The sequence below is a fragment of the Equus caballus genome, chromosome X (genome assembly GCF_041296265.1).
Source record: "Equus caballus isolate H_3958 breed thoroughbred chromosome X, TB-T2T, whole genome shotgun sequence".
Classification (NCBI taxonomy): Eukaryota; Metazoa; Chordata; class Mammalia; order Perissodactyla; family Equidae; genus Equus; species Equus caballus.
Genome location: NC_091715.1, coordinates 25,317,440 through 25,336,634, shown reverse-complemented (window position 1 = coordinate 25,336,634; position 19,195 = coordinate 25,317,440). Strand labels below are relative to the sequence as shown.

At 41.2% G+C, this 19,195-nt stretch overlaps 1 protein-coding gene across 16 annotated transcripts in view; it reads left to right on the top strand.

The window, feature by feature from the left end:
* DMD (dystrophin) overlaps positions 1-19,195 on the top strand; it is a 2,262,230-nt gene that overhangs the window by 2,120,329 nt on the left and 122,706 nt on the right. For 12 of the 16 annotated variants that reach the window (XM_023633802.2, XM_070257261.1, XM_070257256.1 and 9 more), the window contains one exon: positions 10,593-10,654. In XM_023633802.2, the coding sequence (XP_023489570.2) occupies positions 10,593-10,654 (62 nt within the window). Of the gene's footprint in view, positions 1-4,521; positions 4,922-10,592; positions 10,655-19,195 lie in introns of those variants that run through there. The other 4 variants (XM_023633808.2, XM_023633806.2, XM_023633809.2 and 1 more) reach the window with 4 other exon arrangements.

Below are 19,195 nucleotides of genomic sequence, written 5' to 3'. Positions count from 1 at the left end.
ATTTCAAATGGATTTTTATAAAACAATGCTGGTTAGACTTGAGTGGTTAGGGAATAAAAAGCAATTCAGGTGGAGACTCTTGGAGCTAGAGGGAAGCTGGACCCTAGAAAGTGGTGAAGTCCCTCAGGGCTATCCCCAGGCAAGTGCTCAGTGCACACACTTCCCTGTCTTTTCCTTTCTCTTTCTGCTCCTCATTTTTATACTGGTAAAATCAGGCTAACACTGAAACCACAAGCAGCCTAGAAAGGAAGACGTTGTGTTTGTGGAAGATAGGAGCAGCCTGGCCTCTGCCCTTGACCCTTCACATCCTCCACTAGATGGGCTGTTCCAAACCCATGACTCTCCAATGCTGACATTTCAAATCAATAGCTCACGTCCACACATCTTCCCTCTGGGCTCCAGACTCAGATGTCCAGCTGCCTCTTGGGTCCCTTCACTTTTACAGCACACTGCCACCTCAAACTCACCATGTTCAAGACCGAATTCACCATCTCTCCTTGACCCTCTTCTGCCTAAACCTGCCCCCTCCTCCTGATACTCTTACCTCGGCGAACAGAACTCAGCCAGTCTGGGGAGTCACCTGGAACAGTGATCCTCAACCCTGGCTGCATATTAGAATCCTTAGATTAGGGCCTTAAAAATCGCAATGCCCAAGGCCAATTCAATCAGAATTTCAGGGTGGTGAGACCCAGGCATCTGACGTTTTTAGCGCTCCTCAGGTGATTCCACCAATGGCCAAGCTTAAGGACCATTGCCCTAGGTCTTCCCTCTCTTCCATTTATACATCCCACCTGTCAAGACTCCTGTCGTTTTTACCTGATTTTATTATTTCTCCACTCTCTCAGCCGCTACCGTTTGTCAGATCCTCGTCATATGCAGTCACCTTGTATCTGGTCTCCTGATTCTGGACTCTTCTGATCCAGCTCCACACCATTGCCCATGTGGTTTTTCTATAACACAAATCTGACAGAGCCACACTCATGCTTAAATTCCTTCATCTTTAAAAAGCTCCCACATACCTTTCAGGACACAGGTGAAACTCTGGATCGTCACACTAGGTTCTTCTCGATTTGCCAACCTATCAAATCTCTGTCTTGACATTCTCTCCCAAAGACCAAGCAGACCACTGAAGCTCCTGAAAAGAATAAACTGTGGCCTCTTTTCCTTCACACCTGCTATTACCATTCATAATTGTTGATTTGCCTTTACTCCTAACAGGCCAGAAGCCCCTTTTTGGCCTACAGAGGACGCTTCTAGAAATAACTATCCAATGAATGAGCCTAGTCTCTTTTCTAACTCTGATATGTGGAGTTAACCTTCTCCTCTTTTCAGTGGTCCCCACTCAGCATCCAGTCTAGTGCTCTAGAGGGTAGCTTTGACTGGCTGGGTCCCTGTTTCATCAGGGTCCTGGGAGAAAGATGGTTCATTCAAAAGTGGTACTTGAGAGGCTGGTCTGGTGGTGCAGTGGTTAAGTTTATGCGCTCCACCTTGGTGGCCTGGGGTTCACTGGTTCGGATCCCAGGCATGGACCTATGCACCACTTGCCAAGCCAAGCTGTGGCAGGCATCCCGCATATAAAGTAAAGGAAGAAGGGCACAGATGTTAGCTTAAGGCCACTCTTCCTCAGCAAAAAGATGAAGATTGGCGGCAGGGCAGATGTTAGCTCAGGGCATATCTTCCTCAAAAAAAAAAAGTGGTACTTTAAGAGACTATAATGAAAATACTATTTACAAAAATCTGGGCAGGGTAGGGGAAAGAACAAGAACAAAGGGAGGGAATGGTTTAGGGAACCTGGAAAATGCTGTTGCTGTAGGAAATGACTGCCCAGCAAGACTTGTGGCTGTGGGGAAAGCAACTCAGCCACGGCCAGGCCTAAGACCAACAGGAGGGAGCTTGGGGAATAAATACCCAAACATCTCTCTCCTCCTGCCCTTTCACCTCTTGCTATAGACCTTTCATCATTGCTTCCCATTGGCTGTAAGCCAAAGGAAGCCAAAGGGCAAGAGAATCTGTCTGATGCCATACCTAGAGGTCCAACCTCCTGGGCATGGAGCAGAGTGGAGAAGGGCAGAGAACAGAGCTGGAGGGGAGAATGGGGGAATATCCAGCACAGTCTCTTAGGTCGGGAGGGCCTCGTTTTTCTGAAGTACCTACAATGTTTAAGTGATTCAAAGACTGCAGTTTTGGGGATGAAAAATTTACTGGGTCACCTTCCTAGACCTTATCTCATCTCATGCCTTCCTTATGCCTATTTCTAGCAAATTTACTCTCCTCTGCTCTCGGCCTGCAGTGAGATCGCTTATGAGCACACAAGAGAAAATACACATCTTCCCCCACAATAAAAGAAACCACATCTCTGTGGCAGCACCGAGTGGCTACGAGCATGGGCCTTGAAGTCAGACTGCCCAGATCCAGTCTGTGCGCTGCCACATTCTAGCTGTGGTATTGGGGACAAATAGCTCATGGTAGGTTCTGAAGGCAGGATTTCAACTTCAGTTTTTTCTGGCAGCAGAGCCCCAGGCTCCTTTCATGTTTGTGATTCACATCGAAACAGTAATAATAATAATAATAATAATAATATGAAGAAGAAGAGCTCCTGTAAGCAATTAGTGTATTATTATCATGGCATCACTGTATAATCTATATATGAAATAAAGATGTATAAATTATATTTTAATGCCTTTCCCTGAGAAGCAAAATTCATAATCTAACTGAAATTGACAACGAAACAGTAGCTGCACTGCCCATGTCATTTCTCAATAATACTTAGAGTATTTGATTTCTAAAATAACATCATGATTTGGGAACAAGGCATCAAGCGCCTATAACTCCAGTCTAAAAAAGAACTTAAGGATGTATTTTTGAGGATTGCCATCTGTCAAATGTAGGAAAAAAATCTGAATAGTGATTTCTTATTTTCCATTCTTTTTTTTCCCCCAAAGAATTGTTCCTAGTAGTTTTCTAGTTGGACACTGAGAAAATAGACTTGAGCATTTCTACTTTAGAGAAACATATCAGAACTCCTGAATCTTGGGCAGGAAATTTAACAGTGTAAAACAAATGAAAGAACAAAGGAAGAGAATGCCGTCTCACCACCCAGGTGTCACAAACCTTTAGTTGATTGATGTCGAATATTTACAAATGCTCGTGCTGTGAGGTGTGCGTCTTTTCATTGAAATCAACATAAAGAATATGTAAGTGCTTTGCTACCCTGACACAGAGATTACATCACTAGTTAATCACAAAGGCCATGACTTCCTCATCACAGAACACTAACCCTTCGCCCCCAGTCAAAGCTAGGCGCAGACCTAGAATCTACAGTTAGACTGTGGGACAAACTCACCCAAAGCGAATCCTAGTGTGCCCCCTCTGAGTGGAACAGCAGTTGCCTCCACAGCTCACTGGCTCACAAGTTTTTTATATTTTGAATATGTGCTTTCAAATGGCAATACCAGTCATACCTACACGCACATGTCTTTGGTGCTAACGTTTCCATTTGTGTTTGATTTGTCGGGGCAGTAAGACACTCGGCACTCCTGTTCCCTTTTTGTTTGTGTACTTTATTTTTTTCCCCTTTTGCCATGTAGCAGACAGTGAAGGGAGACGGATGTGTACAGTCCTTTCAGCTCGAACATTCTATGGGGAAAAAATGTTGAGCAAAAAAAAAAAGGATATTTAAAAAGAAAAGGGGGGATATGTTTTAAACTGTAAATTGAAGTGGAATGAATCAACCAGAAAAGAGAGTGACAAGGAAATGGGTGAAAGAAGAGAAAAAACAATCAGCCCGACAAAATCAATGGACAAAGAGGGACAATGAAAGCACTAAAGAGGCTTATCTTAAAATACTCTCTGGACTCTAATCGAAGATATTATGTGAAGGTTGTGAAAAATTGTGCTAATGAAACCTTTCTTCTTTTTGGAATATGTCCAGGCTTGAAATAATTTTGCATAGTTACCCTGTATCATCATATTGCAAACTCTAAGATTAGAAATATTCAAACTGTCCAGGCCCTGTAACTTTTCCAACAAAACGTTCTGTTGGAAATGGTTTCCTTTCAGATTTCTCTAAAAGATTACTCAAAGACCAAACCGTGCCACACCATTGGTGGCGGGGTTTTATGTGGAGAAATCTATACCGGTGCTTCTCAAACTTCAGCGTGCTCGGTTTCCCATTCAGTAGATCTGGGCTGGGGCCTGAGAATTTTCAATTCTAAGTTCCCGGGCGATGCTGAGACTGTTGGTCCCAGGACTGCACTTTGAGAACCACGGCTATATGCCAAATAGAAATACAAATGCTTCTGAAGAAGCTCGCTTAGCCTAGGATGGGCATAACCTCAATTTCATGTCCTTACAGCCCTGCCACTTTAATCTTCAACTGAGGGAAAGTGGGAGGGAGAGAATTATGCTTGTGATTTTTCTCTTTCATTCTGTAAAAAGAAAACTCTGAGCCCACACACTTAATTATCTGCGATGAGGTCATTTGCACCTAGGTCATTTATTTAGGCAACAAGTAGTCTTGCTGGAGGTTTTAAGGGGGTTCTAGCAGGGCAGTGTGTGGCTTCCAGGTTCCTGGGACTACCTTAAATCGCCTCCTCGGGCTTGCTTGCTTTTTCTTTTCTTTTTCCTTTCTGTTTTGAAAGCCCCGACTGCCAGGTCTCTGGGAGTCCGGCTTCCCAGGTCGCTAGGTGGGGGCGGAGCCCAGCCCAGCCCCGCCCCGTCTGCCCGCAGCGCCCCCTCCCAGCGCGCCCGCCGCCCGCCGCCCGCGCGGCTCCTCCGCAGTGCTTTCAGCTGCGAGCCTGGGCGGCGGCGACGGCGCTCCGCTGACTTTCGGGGAGCCCGGCGGCTCTGGGAAGCTCACTCCTCCGCTCGCGCCCTCCCCCGACCGCGCAGCCCTTGCAGCCATGAGGGAACAGCTCAAAGGGTAAGTGCATCGCGGCCCCCTCCGATCGCCGCAATCGGTGCACTTGTGGCTCGAGCAGGGGGCAACCCGAGGCGGCCGAAACTTGGACAGGCGCAGCAGCTGGCCTCGGGGCACCGGGCGGGCGGCGGGGCGTCGAGGAACCTCCCCGCGGTCCCCGCTGCACCGCTGCAGGTGCGCCCCCGGGGCTTCCTCCCAGCGCCTAGCTCGCTGGGAGCCCCTTCCCCTGGCTTTGGGACGGGCTCAGAGAGAAAAAGCTGATTTCTCGCCCTACCCAGAGGGGCCAGCGCGTTCCCCACGCGGGGACTGGGGCTGCGGGAGCTTTTTGCTCCTTTCCGGGCTGTCTGTGTGGACGTGAGCCAGACAGGCTGTTCCTAAATCGTCGCTCGACCTCGCAGAAGGAAGGGGCGCGCGCTGCTCTACCTTCCATTGCGCTGCAAGTGCCAAAAGGTCAACTTTCTGCCTGATTTCTTCCGAGGATTCCAACTGACATTTCCCTCGTTGCATTTTCTACTGTGTTCGTCCCATGCCCCAACACTTGCAGAAATCAGGAGAGAGAGAAAAAGCAGTTGAAGCTCAGAAGTCAAGAATTTGACATAGAGAGAGGATCGAGGGGTTTTTTTCCTTTGCCCTCTGGGATTGAGTGTGGAGTCCATTTCTGGGTGTCCTTCTCTCGCGTTTCTCCAGGTGCCTGTGCTCGCCTTTAAGCAAAGTTTGTCATTCCCGATCCGATCATGACAATGAAAAGGGCAAGACACTTTGTTTATCTCAGTTAAATGTGGAGTTAAGTTTGAAGCTTAAATTGAGAGGGGTTACTTGCGCGAGGGAGGCATATTATTAATTATAAAATGCCTTAACATCATGAAAAATAATGCATCTGATTTAAGTGGCGGACCAGAGTCTTTAAGTGAAATCTACGTTCTTGTCCAACAGGCTCTTCTTAGTCTCTCTGCTTATCTTTGCCACCTCTCCTCGTCACCCCCCATCACCCTTTCTCTTTTGCCTAGATTGTTTATTTCCTGTGCCATATCCCCTCTTTGGAGGCTACAGTTGCTCTTGGAGAAGCGAGAGCAGCAAGTGAAACAACACGGTTATATGAAAGGTCTCTGACCCCTGATCACCGTGGAATTGGTTTCAGTCATCATTGTTTGATCTTGGGTTGGACACGACCCTGAAGTGAAATTGCTTTGGCCATAGTTGAGGGTGGATAGGAGTTAAGCCCCGAAAAGCAAATAGAACTGAGGACAAGTAACAGCTGGAACAGTCACCGGGGCAATCATCTTTGCCCTGGCTTGAGCCAAACAGAATAAAATGTTCAAATATCCCAGGGAACAAGAAATGGGGACTAGAATAGGCTTTCTGATGCTTAGATTGACACCCACCCCCCTAACTCACTCCCCACAGTAGCAGGAACTTTTAAATACATTTTCCCATTCCCACCCTGCCAGTATTCCAGCGAGGCAAGCCAAGTTCAACATTCAGCGTGCAAATGCCAAGGTTCCTCTAGAAAGAGAGTCTGATCCCCAGATTAAAGGGAAATGATTTTGTGTGTGTGGATCAATGGGCTCCAGATTATATATGAAGCCAAACTCTAATCCTCTGCAAATCGCAAGAGAACGCTCCCTTTCTGTATCGCTGCCTAGCCATAAGTTTCCTCCCTGGCAAGTCGTGGAAAGCTATTTTTTAAAAAGGTAGCTGTTTGGAATATTGTCAGTACCAAATAACAGTGGTGGCAGAAGAAATCTTCATTTAATTAGGCAACTGCCGTTTCTCTGGCGAGAAAGGTAGAAATTTGTTACTTTTTATAAGTGTTTAATGTTTGTTTTTAAGAAACTAAAAAAGCAATTCCAATAAGTCTGATTATTCCAGCACTGACAGCGGGAACAGCTCTGAGGCCGTTATAATAACCTTGCACACTACTTGAAACTAAAGAAGGTGGGAGAAAATTTAAATTGTATGGTAGGAAATTAGGTCAGCCCTGCGCTCAGTAGAGTAATGCTTTAATTTCTTATTATTGACAAGTAGGTGTTGCCGGGGTCTTTTGTCACATCCAGTGATTTTGTATTTTAATTTGCGTCAGGTTCCTATCAAAGCCTCAAATAAAAGGGAAAAGAAAGATTATTGTAGCTTGTACACGTTAAAAAAAGAACTCCGAGTTTGAAGGCTGTTCAGAGAGGTATATCTGATGCCAGGTTTTGGAACCAGCAGGGCCAAAATCAATAACGTTTTTTAAAGATTTAAAGAGCGTTTTAAGGATTATTTATGAAGCTAGTCTCTGTGTTAATGTACATGCAATATTTTGATCTATGTTGAACATCGTTGGTCTACGGAAGACTGAACAAAGATGTGCCCATTAAGTTGTGAACAGGTTTCAGAATTTCCTTTTTGGCTGGTCAGGGTACATGGGGAGTGTGTTTTTGATGTGAAAAGTGAAGTGCCAAAAAGAGACAGCTACCAAAAAAACAGTACCACCCACCCTTCCACCACCACCTCCCCAGCACAGCATATTTTTCTATTTTGTCTGTATATTCCAGGTAAATGTGAGCTGCTTCTCATGGAGTTATTGACCATTTTCTGCTGTTTTTGGAGACAGGCACTGAGTAAGAAATACAGCTGTAAAATCTGTATTGATCACAGACAAAAAATGTGTTTTGTCCTATACGGTAGACTATAGCTATGAGTTACGCAGATTTGTGTTTATCATTTCCTCCTGTTCATCATCATCTTTCCTATCCATCTTTTGGGGGTTAAATGTGTCCCACTACAGCTTTGGATTCACTACAGATTGAAAATACCCACATACAGTGAAGTGAAGATTTCGTTCATCATATAGTTAACCAAGAATTCTGAAGCCATTTCAGCTGTGTTGCCAATGGTTTTTAGCATCCAACGATTAAAAGATTATTTTTCTAGTTTTGCGGATCAGTCACACCCTTTATTCTTTTTTTCTTTCCACTTGTGCTCACTTCTTTTGCTTGGTGCTCGTTTGCAATTGAAGTGAAACTAAGACGGCAGAGATGAAATATAAATCTGTTTTTCTAGTTACTTTGCATTGCTTAAAAATAAAAGGTTTGTGTGTTGGAGGGGAAAAAGGTAAAAGAAGATTGGGTTTTTGATTTGTTTGAGTTCATATGTCTAGGTTATTCAAGTCCTCCAGAATCACGAGTAATTGGGAGAATGAGTACCTAGAAAGGACTAGAATCTAGAAACACACAAATGGGGGATGGAAGGTGGGAGCTTAGAATTTCTTTCATCTTCCGGTAAAGGAAATTTCAGGTTAGCTAAGGACTGATGAATTTAAAAAAAAAAGAAAACTTTAAATCTTTCTCATCATTTTTAGCCACTGGAATAAATTCCTTAAAGATGTAGAAGGTGGGTCTATCAGCAGTCCTGAGGGTCTTTTTGGAGGCAGGGGGCTACCGGAAGCTCTCATTGACCCTATGTGGGATTCTCCTGTCGCATGTATGCAAGTGTCTCTTCGCTTTTGAAACTGTATTTGGTTTAAGTGATTTCTTCCCCGTGTTCCTCTGATTTTAAGTCCACTACGGATGGTGGCTTTTCAGAGTGGTTCTCTCTGTCTCTGTCTGGTCAGGTTTATCAGCTCAGACAGACGTTTTTCTGCCCGTCTATTGAAGATGCTACAGTCCTCCCACGTGTCGAGGAGGTGGGACATTATTATGCAGTGTGTGGAAGAAGGGCCTATACATGTGGACACACATGCTTTTCCCCTCTTCTCCCTCCCTCCCTGATGCTCACTTATGGATGGCCTTTGGAAATGGCGGAGGCCTAAATGCAGCATAGTCTCGGGACAAGGTAACCTTTCCATGCCGGGCACTTGTGTGCAGAATTGGTACACAATCACTTTACAAGCTAAAAAACGCCCGAGAACAAGCAACACTTTTTTCATGAAGCTGCAAGCTGCAGCCTCCTTGTGCTGTGCATATCAAGTACCAGTCCCGCCCACCCCTTCTCCAGATCATAAACCAGCTTGGTGATGGGGCTTCCTACAACCCCCTAAAGCATGGGCTGCATCTCCTGCTCTTCTTGCTCTTTAAGACTTGGATGGCACTCTGGTACCTTCCCTTGACTGAGAAGCCTCTGTCGCACTCCTCAAATGTGAATTGTCTCTGCGGAAAAGTAAAACAGAAATGGACGTGCTTGCAGGAGATGGAAACAGCCCTTCGCGAGTGAACATTTTCTTCTAAACTTCTTTCTGTTGCTTTCGCTGCTCAATCAATGAATAGTAAATATCAGGGGGCTGGTGTTTGAAGTTGTGTAGTCTGGGGAATTTCCACATGTTTTTGTGACATTTATGATTGTATGATATTTCTCAAACCACAATAAATGTTTCTCCGTTTTGCTTATTTTTTTTTTTTTTGAAACAGAGGTAATACACTTTAAGTGTTGTTTTTGCTCTCTGCAGAGGGTCTTGGGTTTGGCTGGCTTAGCCGCCGGTGGATCCACATCTATAATATAATCAAAGGTTTGCTTTTAGTGGGCAGTAATTTGGGGGCTACATATTAAGTGCCACAAGGTGCCGGTCACTTACTTCTATCAACTAATCCTGTAACTCTTCCAGGTGAGCAGGCTTGTCCCAAATTTCACAGCTAGTAGGGCACAGAGCCAGAATCTAATCCTAAAATTTAAAACCTGTGCTGAGGTCCTTGACATTGTTCCCTCCCCAAACTCCTATTTCTGTGTGAGTCCTCTGTACTTGCTGCTCTCCTTGAAGTGGCCACATTTAAGCTATTTCTCCTCTCTCCATCCCCACCCTTCCCCCAAAGATTATAAATAGGCCCTGCACATGAGTACCGAAATATCGTTCACGACTGCATTTGACTCTATCAAAGCCCGTCGTGGAATGCCTGAAAACTGGAAATCCGATGCCACAGTGATTTACGTAGATGGGCCAAGTAAGGAAAAGTATATGTAGTTATCTCTCCCGGGTTTATTCATGTAATTGAATGAGGAACAAAGGTGTTTTGTTCTTTTTGTGGCGGAGCTGATAGCCAGCAACCACACTTTGCTAAACTTCAAGAAATGGAAGAGAACTGTGAATGCTTCATTCAGGCCCAAGTAAACACTATAGGAAAAGGTGTAGTGGTGGACAGAGTGCTGAGTTAGAAAGACCTTCTAGAAGTAATAGGAAGAGGGAAGATAGGATATTATTAGTTGGGCAGTGGCTATACCTTCAGCTGAAATGAAATACAGCTGTCATGGATGAGATCTAGATATGTACCAGAAAGAGTAATGAGAAACTGTCAGGGGCAGTGAAAGCAAATGAGAAGTGAGGCGATTTATATATTAAACTAATGTCCGGTATCTCTTTGACAGAGTTGAATAACGCTTGTCAGTGTCCTTTCTCCATGTTCCACACTGGGTGGGTGAAGAAATCCTGATTTTCGATTATCGATTACATAACAAGGTCATTTTATTATAACAGAAGCACAAGTGACTTGTGAGTGCAAACAAGAAACAAATTCTGGTTCCCGAATAATGTTCATATTGCTTTTCCCTTTGAAAGCAAGGCTGGGGACCTCTCTGTAAGAGGAACATTCTTCACTGCATGATGGAAGTCCTTTGAAGTAAAGATATGGAATGATTCAAGAGCAAACCATGCTTTTTTTCCCCTCCTTTTCTCTACTAAAGTCTCTCTTTGTATTTTATGTTTTAGCCACGAGACCCAAACAACTTGCTGGGACCATCCCAAAATGACAGAGCTCTACCAGTCTTTAGGTAAGGACATGGCCATGTTTCCTCGAGGTTCAATGACAGATGACTTTTAGGATAAAGGAGTTGGTAGTGTGCAGATCATTTTTTGTCTAAATATATCACTAGATTGTTGAAAAGGTGAAAACGACACCTTTCTATCCCAAATTGATGACCAGCTTTACTTTTTTCAGAGGTTCCTTAAAAACAAGGTTTAAAATTTCATTGATTTCTGAAAATTCAGTGTACCTGAGAAGGCCAAAATGTCTTTGTCGTTTTCTTTGCTGCCTAAAAGGATGGAAAAAAATACTTGGAATTAATGGCAGTTTTTTTCCCCATCAAGAAAGAAAACTGTTTCAAGTTGCCCTTACTGATTTCTTCCTTGTGAAACCAAGACACCGCTTTTGCCAAACCGTGAATGTTGTGTAAAGGAATTATCTGCGGTCTTTCCAGTACTTGTAATTCCTAAGCCTGTCAGGTCATCAGCGTAAACATTTAAATGATTTCTTTACTATGGCTTGTTTTGTGTTTGTGTGAAAGCCTGACAGGTTTTTTTCCCCTTATAATTTGGAATTTTTTGAACAAATACACAGCCTCCAAATAAGGGGAAAACACCCATCTTTTTAGCGCTTGATGAAAGTCCACTCTATACCATTTTAGATCCATCAGCAATAATCTGAAATGAATTCTCTTATATTGTAACTAGTTGTTATTGCTTTTTTTAATTAAAAAAATAGTCATGTCTACTACTAAAAAAATTTGTAAGTCTGCTTTTTTGTGAATGGCCGTATTTACGGGCTAAAATGCATGAGGTGAACTCTTTGGGTTTAAAGTTATGTGACAAAACCCATGGGAATAAGAGTGCTTATACATAAATTCTGTATGTGTATACGTAGATGGGGTGTGTGTATCTGTGTGTGTACGTGTGTCTGTGTGTAGCTATTACTCCCTTTCTCTCATAGGTTCCCATTGATTAATGAATTGCAGCTATGGAGACGTTAAGGAATGGGTAGAAGATATTAGCCAAAAAAATTGTTTTCCTAAACGTCCTCTGATTATAAATGAAATTAGTTTCTCCTGAAAAATCTGAAAAATACAAATAAAAAACATGAAAAAGAAAAGAAATCACTTAGAATTCTACTAGCCAGAGATATCCAGTACATTTCAAGTAATGCGTCATTTCAGTCTAGCAGTAAGAGAGAGTGTGTGTGTGTGTGTGTGTGTATATACACAGACATACATACACACACTTCTGAGTCTTCAGGTGCTACATTTTCAGCCCCTACAGAATGTTTCTGGCTTATAATGCTGCACTGTTTAGACCACAGGTGGAAAACTTGAATGCTTACGTTCTGGCAAACGAGGGAATGAAGACTTCGTCTGAAGTGGGCAATGGCTAGGCTGGGGAGCTGGTAGTCCTAGCCCAGTGCTCTCAGGACTTCAGATTTTTCAAGAGAAACTAGAAATCCATCAATAAAAAGCTAATTTAAACTTATCTGGGCTTCCTGATTATAATCTCTGGTTTACACAGACTCAGCCCTCTTGTGATTTTTTTCCACTGTCATCATAGTGATCTCTAGTTGTAATATTTGAATTTACTTTTATTTACAAATAATTATTATAGAATTAATACTTGTTCATATATTTGAAAGTTTAAAAATATGGACAAACCAACAAACGAAAAAGAAGAAAAAGCAAACCATCTATAACCCACCTCTTAGAGTTAAGTAATGTTTAATCATCTAGTGGTATCTTCCAAAATTTCTTTCTATACATACGTTTTTATAAAAGTTGGATCATTCTGTTTTCTAATCAGGTTTTTTTCACTTAAAGGTAATGTGCCAGGGCCATATTTTCATTTCATTGCATTGTATTCTCTACTGGCTTACTTTGAATTACTCTGTAATGAGAAATCACAAACATGGGTGATGAAAAGCTACTTATGAACTATCAATGAATAAGTGTTTGTACCTTCAATGGGAATTAAATACATTTTTATCGTCATATTTCTAAAGTTTTCTCCGTACTTTGACTATTATGGTAAACTCAAAGCTGGTAATCCGACATGATTTGTGACCTTGGGCAAATCACCGACTTTGGAAGATAATGGACTTTTATAGTTGCAGGGGATTTTAGAGCTCATTTATTACAAACTTTTTCTGTGATGAAAGCAACTTTATTGAGATAATTTACATATAATAAAATGTAGCCACCATAAATATGTGGTCAATTCCAGCCCCCTTTGAAATTCTGATTTTTGCTATCTGAATGACAAACATCTTGGAAATGAGCTAGGTGTTGAAATTTGCTTTTCAGCTTTCAGAACTACTATTTCCAGTATTTTCATTACGATCAAACAGTACTTGGGCTAATGTTTATCCAAATGTGACTCATCAAATAATGTCTTCCATTTATTGAGAGCCTACTGTATGTGCTGCGTGTGGAACATGTCAGCAACCATCGTGCATGGTGGATGGTATCTACAGCCATATTTCACAGGGCAGGGAAGAAGGGTGCAAAAAAGCCATTTATCAGGGCTACACAGCTGTACAGACTACACTGGCATTTGCCCCAGGTCGTCTTTTAGTATTTTTACTTATCTCATTGATTTTATTAACTTAGTAAAGTATGTCCATATAGGTTACTATGCACTTGCTACAAATATGTACGAATTGACAATTTTGCCCATAGGTAGTTCCTTGAATGGTATTTCTGGAACAAACCATTGCATTTCAAGAAATAGTATGGTGGGTTCCTAGACAGTAGACACATGGAATGACTGATTTAGTTTGTTATGTGTCTACATCCCTGAGATACCTGTAAGATGAAGTACAGTTATTAGTGCCCTTCCCCACCCCAGATTGTAGTGTTTAAGTTGAAATATAAGCATAACATACTGAAATGAAACATTTTCTTTCTTTTTTATTTTTATATATTGACTTATATTTTCCCTCAAGAGGTATCCCTTTAGGTCCAAGTTGTTATTTTGAGCTAGATGAAATGGTTGCAAGCCTTCAACTGTACTCAAGTCGTGAAAGAAATCGTGAAAGCAAAACTGGTATTGTAGGCTAGTGTGTTAAATCTTTTAGACCATACTGAAGTCCCTCTCCTAATAGAATCTGAGCCTCTTGTCTGGTGACATGTTGAGAATGTCAAGATGTTGCTTATGCCCACCATAGCCCCCACCCCAGACACATCTCAACTGTAGAAGCTACAGTGGTTCACAATATTCATGAAATGTTACACATTCTTGAATATGCCCACTTCTGAGGAGGTTTCCATTCTCTAATTTGCCAAAATCCCCAACCAGCCTATTCAACACAATTGTCACTTGCCTTGCCCCCGAAAGCATTCAGGTGTTCTCCCCTACTCCTCACTCGTGGTCTAGACAGCATAGTATTTTAAGCCAAAAACATTTTGAAAGGGCTGAAAAAGTAGCACTTGAGCATTAACTGATGGAAGGCCAGGATATTACTTGAAATGTTAATATTGGAGATCTCTAGTTAATAGACTTCTAGGTCATTTTTTCCCAGTTTTCTGCAATGAATTTATATTATTTACATTTAGATATTTTGCAAATAAGTTTCTTCATCAATACCCCTTACCCCATTCTTTAGTGTCCCTACAGCTATAATTCATTAACCAGTGAGAAGCTGTGACAGAAAAGCAGCACGATAGCCACACACCCACACACACTCATCACACATACATATACATACGCAGAATTTACGTTTAAGGCCCCTGATTCCCATAGACTTGGCAGAGTAACCTTAAACACAAGGAGATCATCTTATGTGTTTTTAATCTCTAAATATGTCCGTTCACAGAAAAGCGGACTTAAAAAATTGGAGTGGTAGAGAAGACATGGTTAACTTTTTGGATTTGAAAAAAAGCAAGAGAATTCATTTCAGATTATTCTCAACAGATCTAAAACAGCTTTTTAGGGTGAGCTTTCATCAAATGTTAAAAATATTTGTGTTTTCCCCTTATTAGGCTGTGTACCTGTTCAAAAAATTCCAAGTTATGAGGGAGAAAACTGTCAGGCTCCCAGACAAACACAAAACAAGGCCTAGTAAAGAAGTAATTTAAATGTTCATCCTGACGACCTGACAGTCAGTTGGAATTTAAGCATTGGAAAGTCTCCAGAAACTTTTTTACACAACATTAAAAGTTTGGCAAAAGCATTGTCTTATTTTCACAAGGAAGAGGTCAAGAAGAACAACTTGAAAACAAGTTTTTTTTCAGCATTTTTCTATAACTGCCCCCATGTGGTGGGGTGAGTCGTATATGAAAAAACAGTTTCCCATATCTATTTTTTTATGGGCCTTAATATCCTGTATCTTTAAAATGAGGGTATTGGACAAAAGTGTCTAAGAATTTTGCTTGTTTTTCTCTTATTTTCGGCTGAGCTGGGGCAGGTTGTTTCCAGAACTTGCTGTGATCATAATTTTTCAAGAATTACCTTCGGCTGACTCTGCACACGAATGCATTTCTAAAAGTTTAATCATTCCTATTTTAAAAAGTGCGCATTCTGGGAAAACAAACAACGGGGAAAAGATCCGGCCATCCATCCATGTGGTACAGGCAGAGAGAAGCAAGCTGTTATCAAATAGGAAGGCTCTTGTGATAGTTCACACAAGACCTGCTTGGCCATCCATTTGTTGCAGAGAAGGGATCTTCATCATTTCTTAGAAATAATAATAGGCTCGATTCATGAGGTGAATTCCAGGTTTCTATTAGCATTTTTACAAATTTTTCGCAAAGACTATTGTTCCAGTAGGTTCTTGGGGTGATTTAAAACCTAAGGCTCTTTATGGCTCCAAAAAGCATTTACAAAGTCAGTAGATGTTAGATAGTAATGTGCTCTGGAATGTATTTTGAAATACTAATAGAATATTGGTTTGTGTGAAGTGCTGCTGGATGATGAAAAGCCTGTCGTTTTCCCACAATTTAGATCTAGGTTCTTAAGTTCATCACTAAAATTTTAAGTACACTTTTTTTTTCAAAGGCCGCCCCCCACACACATATAATATGGGCTGCTTAAAAATACTTTAAAAAAATATTTCTTAGTCTGTCTTATTGGGAGGTATATTAATTATAAGTACATTAAAATCTTTATGTGGTCCCCTCCATGGTTCCTTTCTGAACTACAGTATGAGGTGTTTGCACTGGGGACCCCAGCAATACAGCACAGGAATAGTTTGCAAAGACCCATAAGTAAAAACAGGATAACACGAAGAGAGACTCATTAAGCTTCAGAAGATTAACTGACTTTATTTCAAACCATTTCCTAAAATCTTGATGTCCCATAGAATGTAACATTACTTATCCCGATTTCCTTTGCCTTCGCTGAAGCCCCTTTAACTACCAGTTTTTTCTCTGCGAGCGCTGGTTTTCCTCCTTTCCTGCAGTTCTGGCATTCTGCAGAAGGATCTGGTCTCTCTTACCTGTTGCCCAAGTTTTGGAACCCACTGCCCATGATGTTCACTGGAATGATGCAAAAGCTCTCGATTTTCAAAAATGGACTTATGAATGTTTTAGGAATTCTTAGGAAAAGTGCTCTTAAAAACCCTGTGATTTGAAGGCAGTCCTTCAACACGGGGCCCTTAGCCTCGTGTCTGTTGCCTGAGAAGAGCTTCAGAATGTTAAAATGAAGGCTTACTTTTAGGGTCTGATGGACCTGAGGCTGGTGTGATTCTTCAGGCAGTCCTAGTTAAGAGGACTAGTTAAGACCCAGTTAAATCAAGAGACTAAGAGCTTCTTCAAGATACAGGAATATTATTATTAATACATAATTGCAGCTGCCGAAAGAGAGTTAGAAACACTGCCATGGAAATCCTGTACCTCTTTCCTCAGTTTGCCGAGGGGAAGGAGAATCAGTCAGCTTATTCGCTCTCTCTTTTGATAGGCTTTCCACAGCCCATTAGTATTCCCTCCTGAGGATGCTCTATGATTAGCAACTGCGGGATTCTGGATGACTGTGAATTCCTTTTGCATTGGGAGCTTATCCTAATGCTTTTCTCAACATAGTTTGTAAACTAAACTGTTCTCAACTAAAGCACTCAATATTTAGCATATTCCTTTCCTTGTCTCTTGTCTCTTGTCCCTTAAGTAATGCTAAGTATTAAGACCTCTGCCTTTTGATTTTCTACTGCCATAATCCTTTGAGCTGGAAAGACTATCTAAATTCAGATCCCAGCTTGGCCGTGACCTTGAGCTAGTCCTTTACTTTCTCTTGGTTTAGATTTCTGACTTATCAGGTTGGGCAGTGATCTTCCATCTCTGTTTGGTTTTAAGTCAACTCCTGGCTAAATTAAGGCTTGGTCTTCTGGATGCCCAACTCCCCAGTTTCTCTTTGTCACCACTAGCCTGGAACATAGGAGTAAGAGGATCATCACATTTATAATTGTGTAGCAGTTTACAGTGTGCAAAGAGTTTTCAGAAATAACCGTATTTAATCCTTACATTGCTGTAAATTAGGTATATAGCTGGCGTATGACCTGAATTTTCTATCAGTTTTAGTTTCAGATCTTTTGTTCTGCCATCCTTTTGAGGTGACTTTCAGTTTTTCATTTGGAAAATGATGTTGCCGTATCAGTGGATGGGGCAACTGTTTCATTCTTTCTATTTGGACTTGAGCGGGCTGAGGATCAAGACTTGGTTGACTTATTTGTACTGACAAGTGGGTAGAAGATAAGGAACCAAGTCCAGAGCACACGTTTTATGGCTCCTAGTTCGCTGTTCTCGAAGGAATATCCATTACTCGTAGTGTGATTTATAAAACTGCTTTATCAGCATAATTAAGCTGTGGAATCTCAAATGATGTTCTTTATTCCCTAGCTGACAAAGTTAGCACAGGAGATTTACTCAAATTTGCAAAATAGAAGACATAAGACATTAAGGCTGTTATAAATTTTCTCCCTTGACTTCTATCCTGCTTATAAAAGAAAAAAGAAAAATAATCTGCTCTTTTAACATCAGTTAGGATCAATTGATTCCCCCCATTTGTAAAATAGAAATGTAATCTTCAAATCAAAACTGATGGCATTTTAATGGAATATTCTTTTATAATATTTTTTCTTATTCAAATGAATTGATTTAAAGCTCCTAATTGAAGAACATAAATAAATAGATATTTCTGAATTGCACCTTCCAAAGCTTATTTCAGAAGGAAACTCAAAAGGATTGTCTCTCAGACTTAAACTGGTTTACACTTTAAAAGGGCTGTCAAATTGTAGTTTACTTGATCTACATAAGAGGAGCATTCAGGTTACACCTGCCACTGTGAGGAAAGTGCTGGATGTCTACAATTTTATGTCGCTGGGTCTGCAGAAGACGATTTTTGCACACGAAGTAAAGGCATTTAAAAATGTGCCTGCTCTTATTCAGACATTTCCAATATTTCTTTTTTAAGTGCACAAGTCTGATTACCTCTCTACGTCTCTCGGGAGCTGCAATTTTGCTGGAAAAAAAGATTCAGAACAGTCAGAGCGCTCACATAAAATAGATAGTGAGTTTTTAAAGTCTATCCCCTCTACGGTAGTAATAAAATGACCTAAAAATATTCTGAAAGGCTCTCTTATAACATAGTGGATAAATCATTCGCTTATTTATGAATTGGTAATATTCTGTGAGAATGTTTCAGAATTTCCCAATCCACGAAGTCTTGATCCCTTGCATAACTCCGGGGAAGTCCTCGTCCCCCTCTTCAACTGAAGCTTATGTAACTGGAACAAATGTTAGCTATGAGTATGTGTGTGTGTGCTCGTGCGTGTACAAATATATTCATATATTTACGTATTTTTTATCAAGTATTCTAGTGGGAAAATAATTCATTTTATATTTTGCTTTCTGGTTCTGTAAAGAGGCTGTCAGTTTTAGAGCGGTGTTTCTCAAAATGTTGAAGGGCAGTTTTTTTTTTAAACATATAGCACGTCACAGACTTTTAGGTGGTCCTACTGAAACTGACTAGTATCACTCACACAGTGAGGATGTAATTCATTGCGCACGTTCAGCATCACTCGACCTGGTCTGTACTCTGTTCCATGAAATGAACTCATTGATCATACACCTGAATGTCATGGCAGTGTCAAGTGGCCATAAAGGTTGCTTAACATACTCCCAGTTTCTGTACTTACGAAGGACCATACTTTGAGTAGTACTGTTCCAAGAGCACTTAATTTTTGCAAGTATAAATGTCAAATCAAATCAAGTGACCTTGGGTGGGGAGGGTAATTAATTGACACCAAACAAGAACACCTGAAAAATGTTATTTATGGGATTTTCTGTTTTGCTAATTGAGTCAAGTTCAGGCAGAGGAGAAGTCTACCTTCTTTTCCATTTCACAGCCCTTCTTAGCAATTATATTGGAGGAGAAAACAATAGAATTACCCTGATACAGGAAAGAGCCAGCTTAGTAAGTGGTAGGGCCTCTGCTGCCTAGTTTAATGCCTTTCCTACCCCTATAGTTCAATATGATGTATAGAATGTGATATTTTTCAAATACGAGCTTGTCTTCATCCAGAATAGAAAATGTAGTATGCGGACTCTTTACATTATATGTTGAAT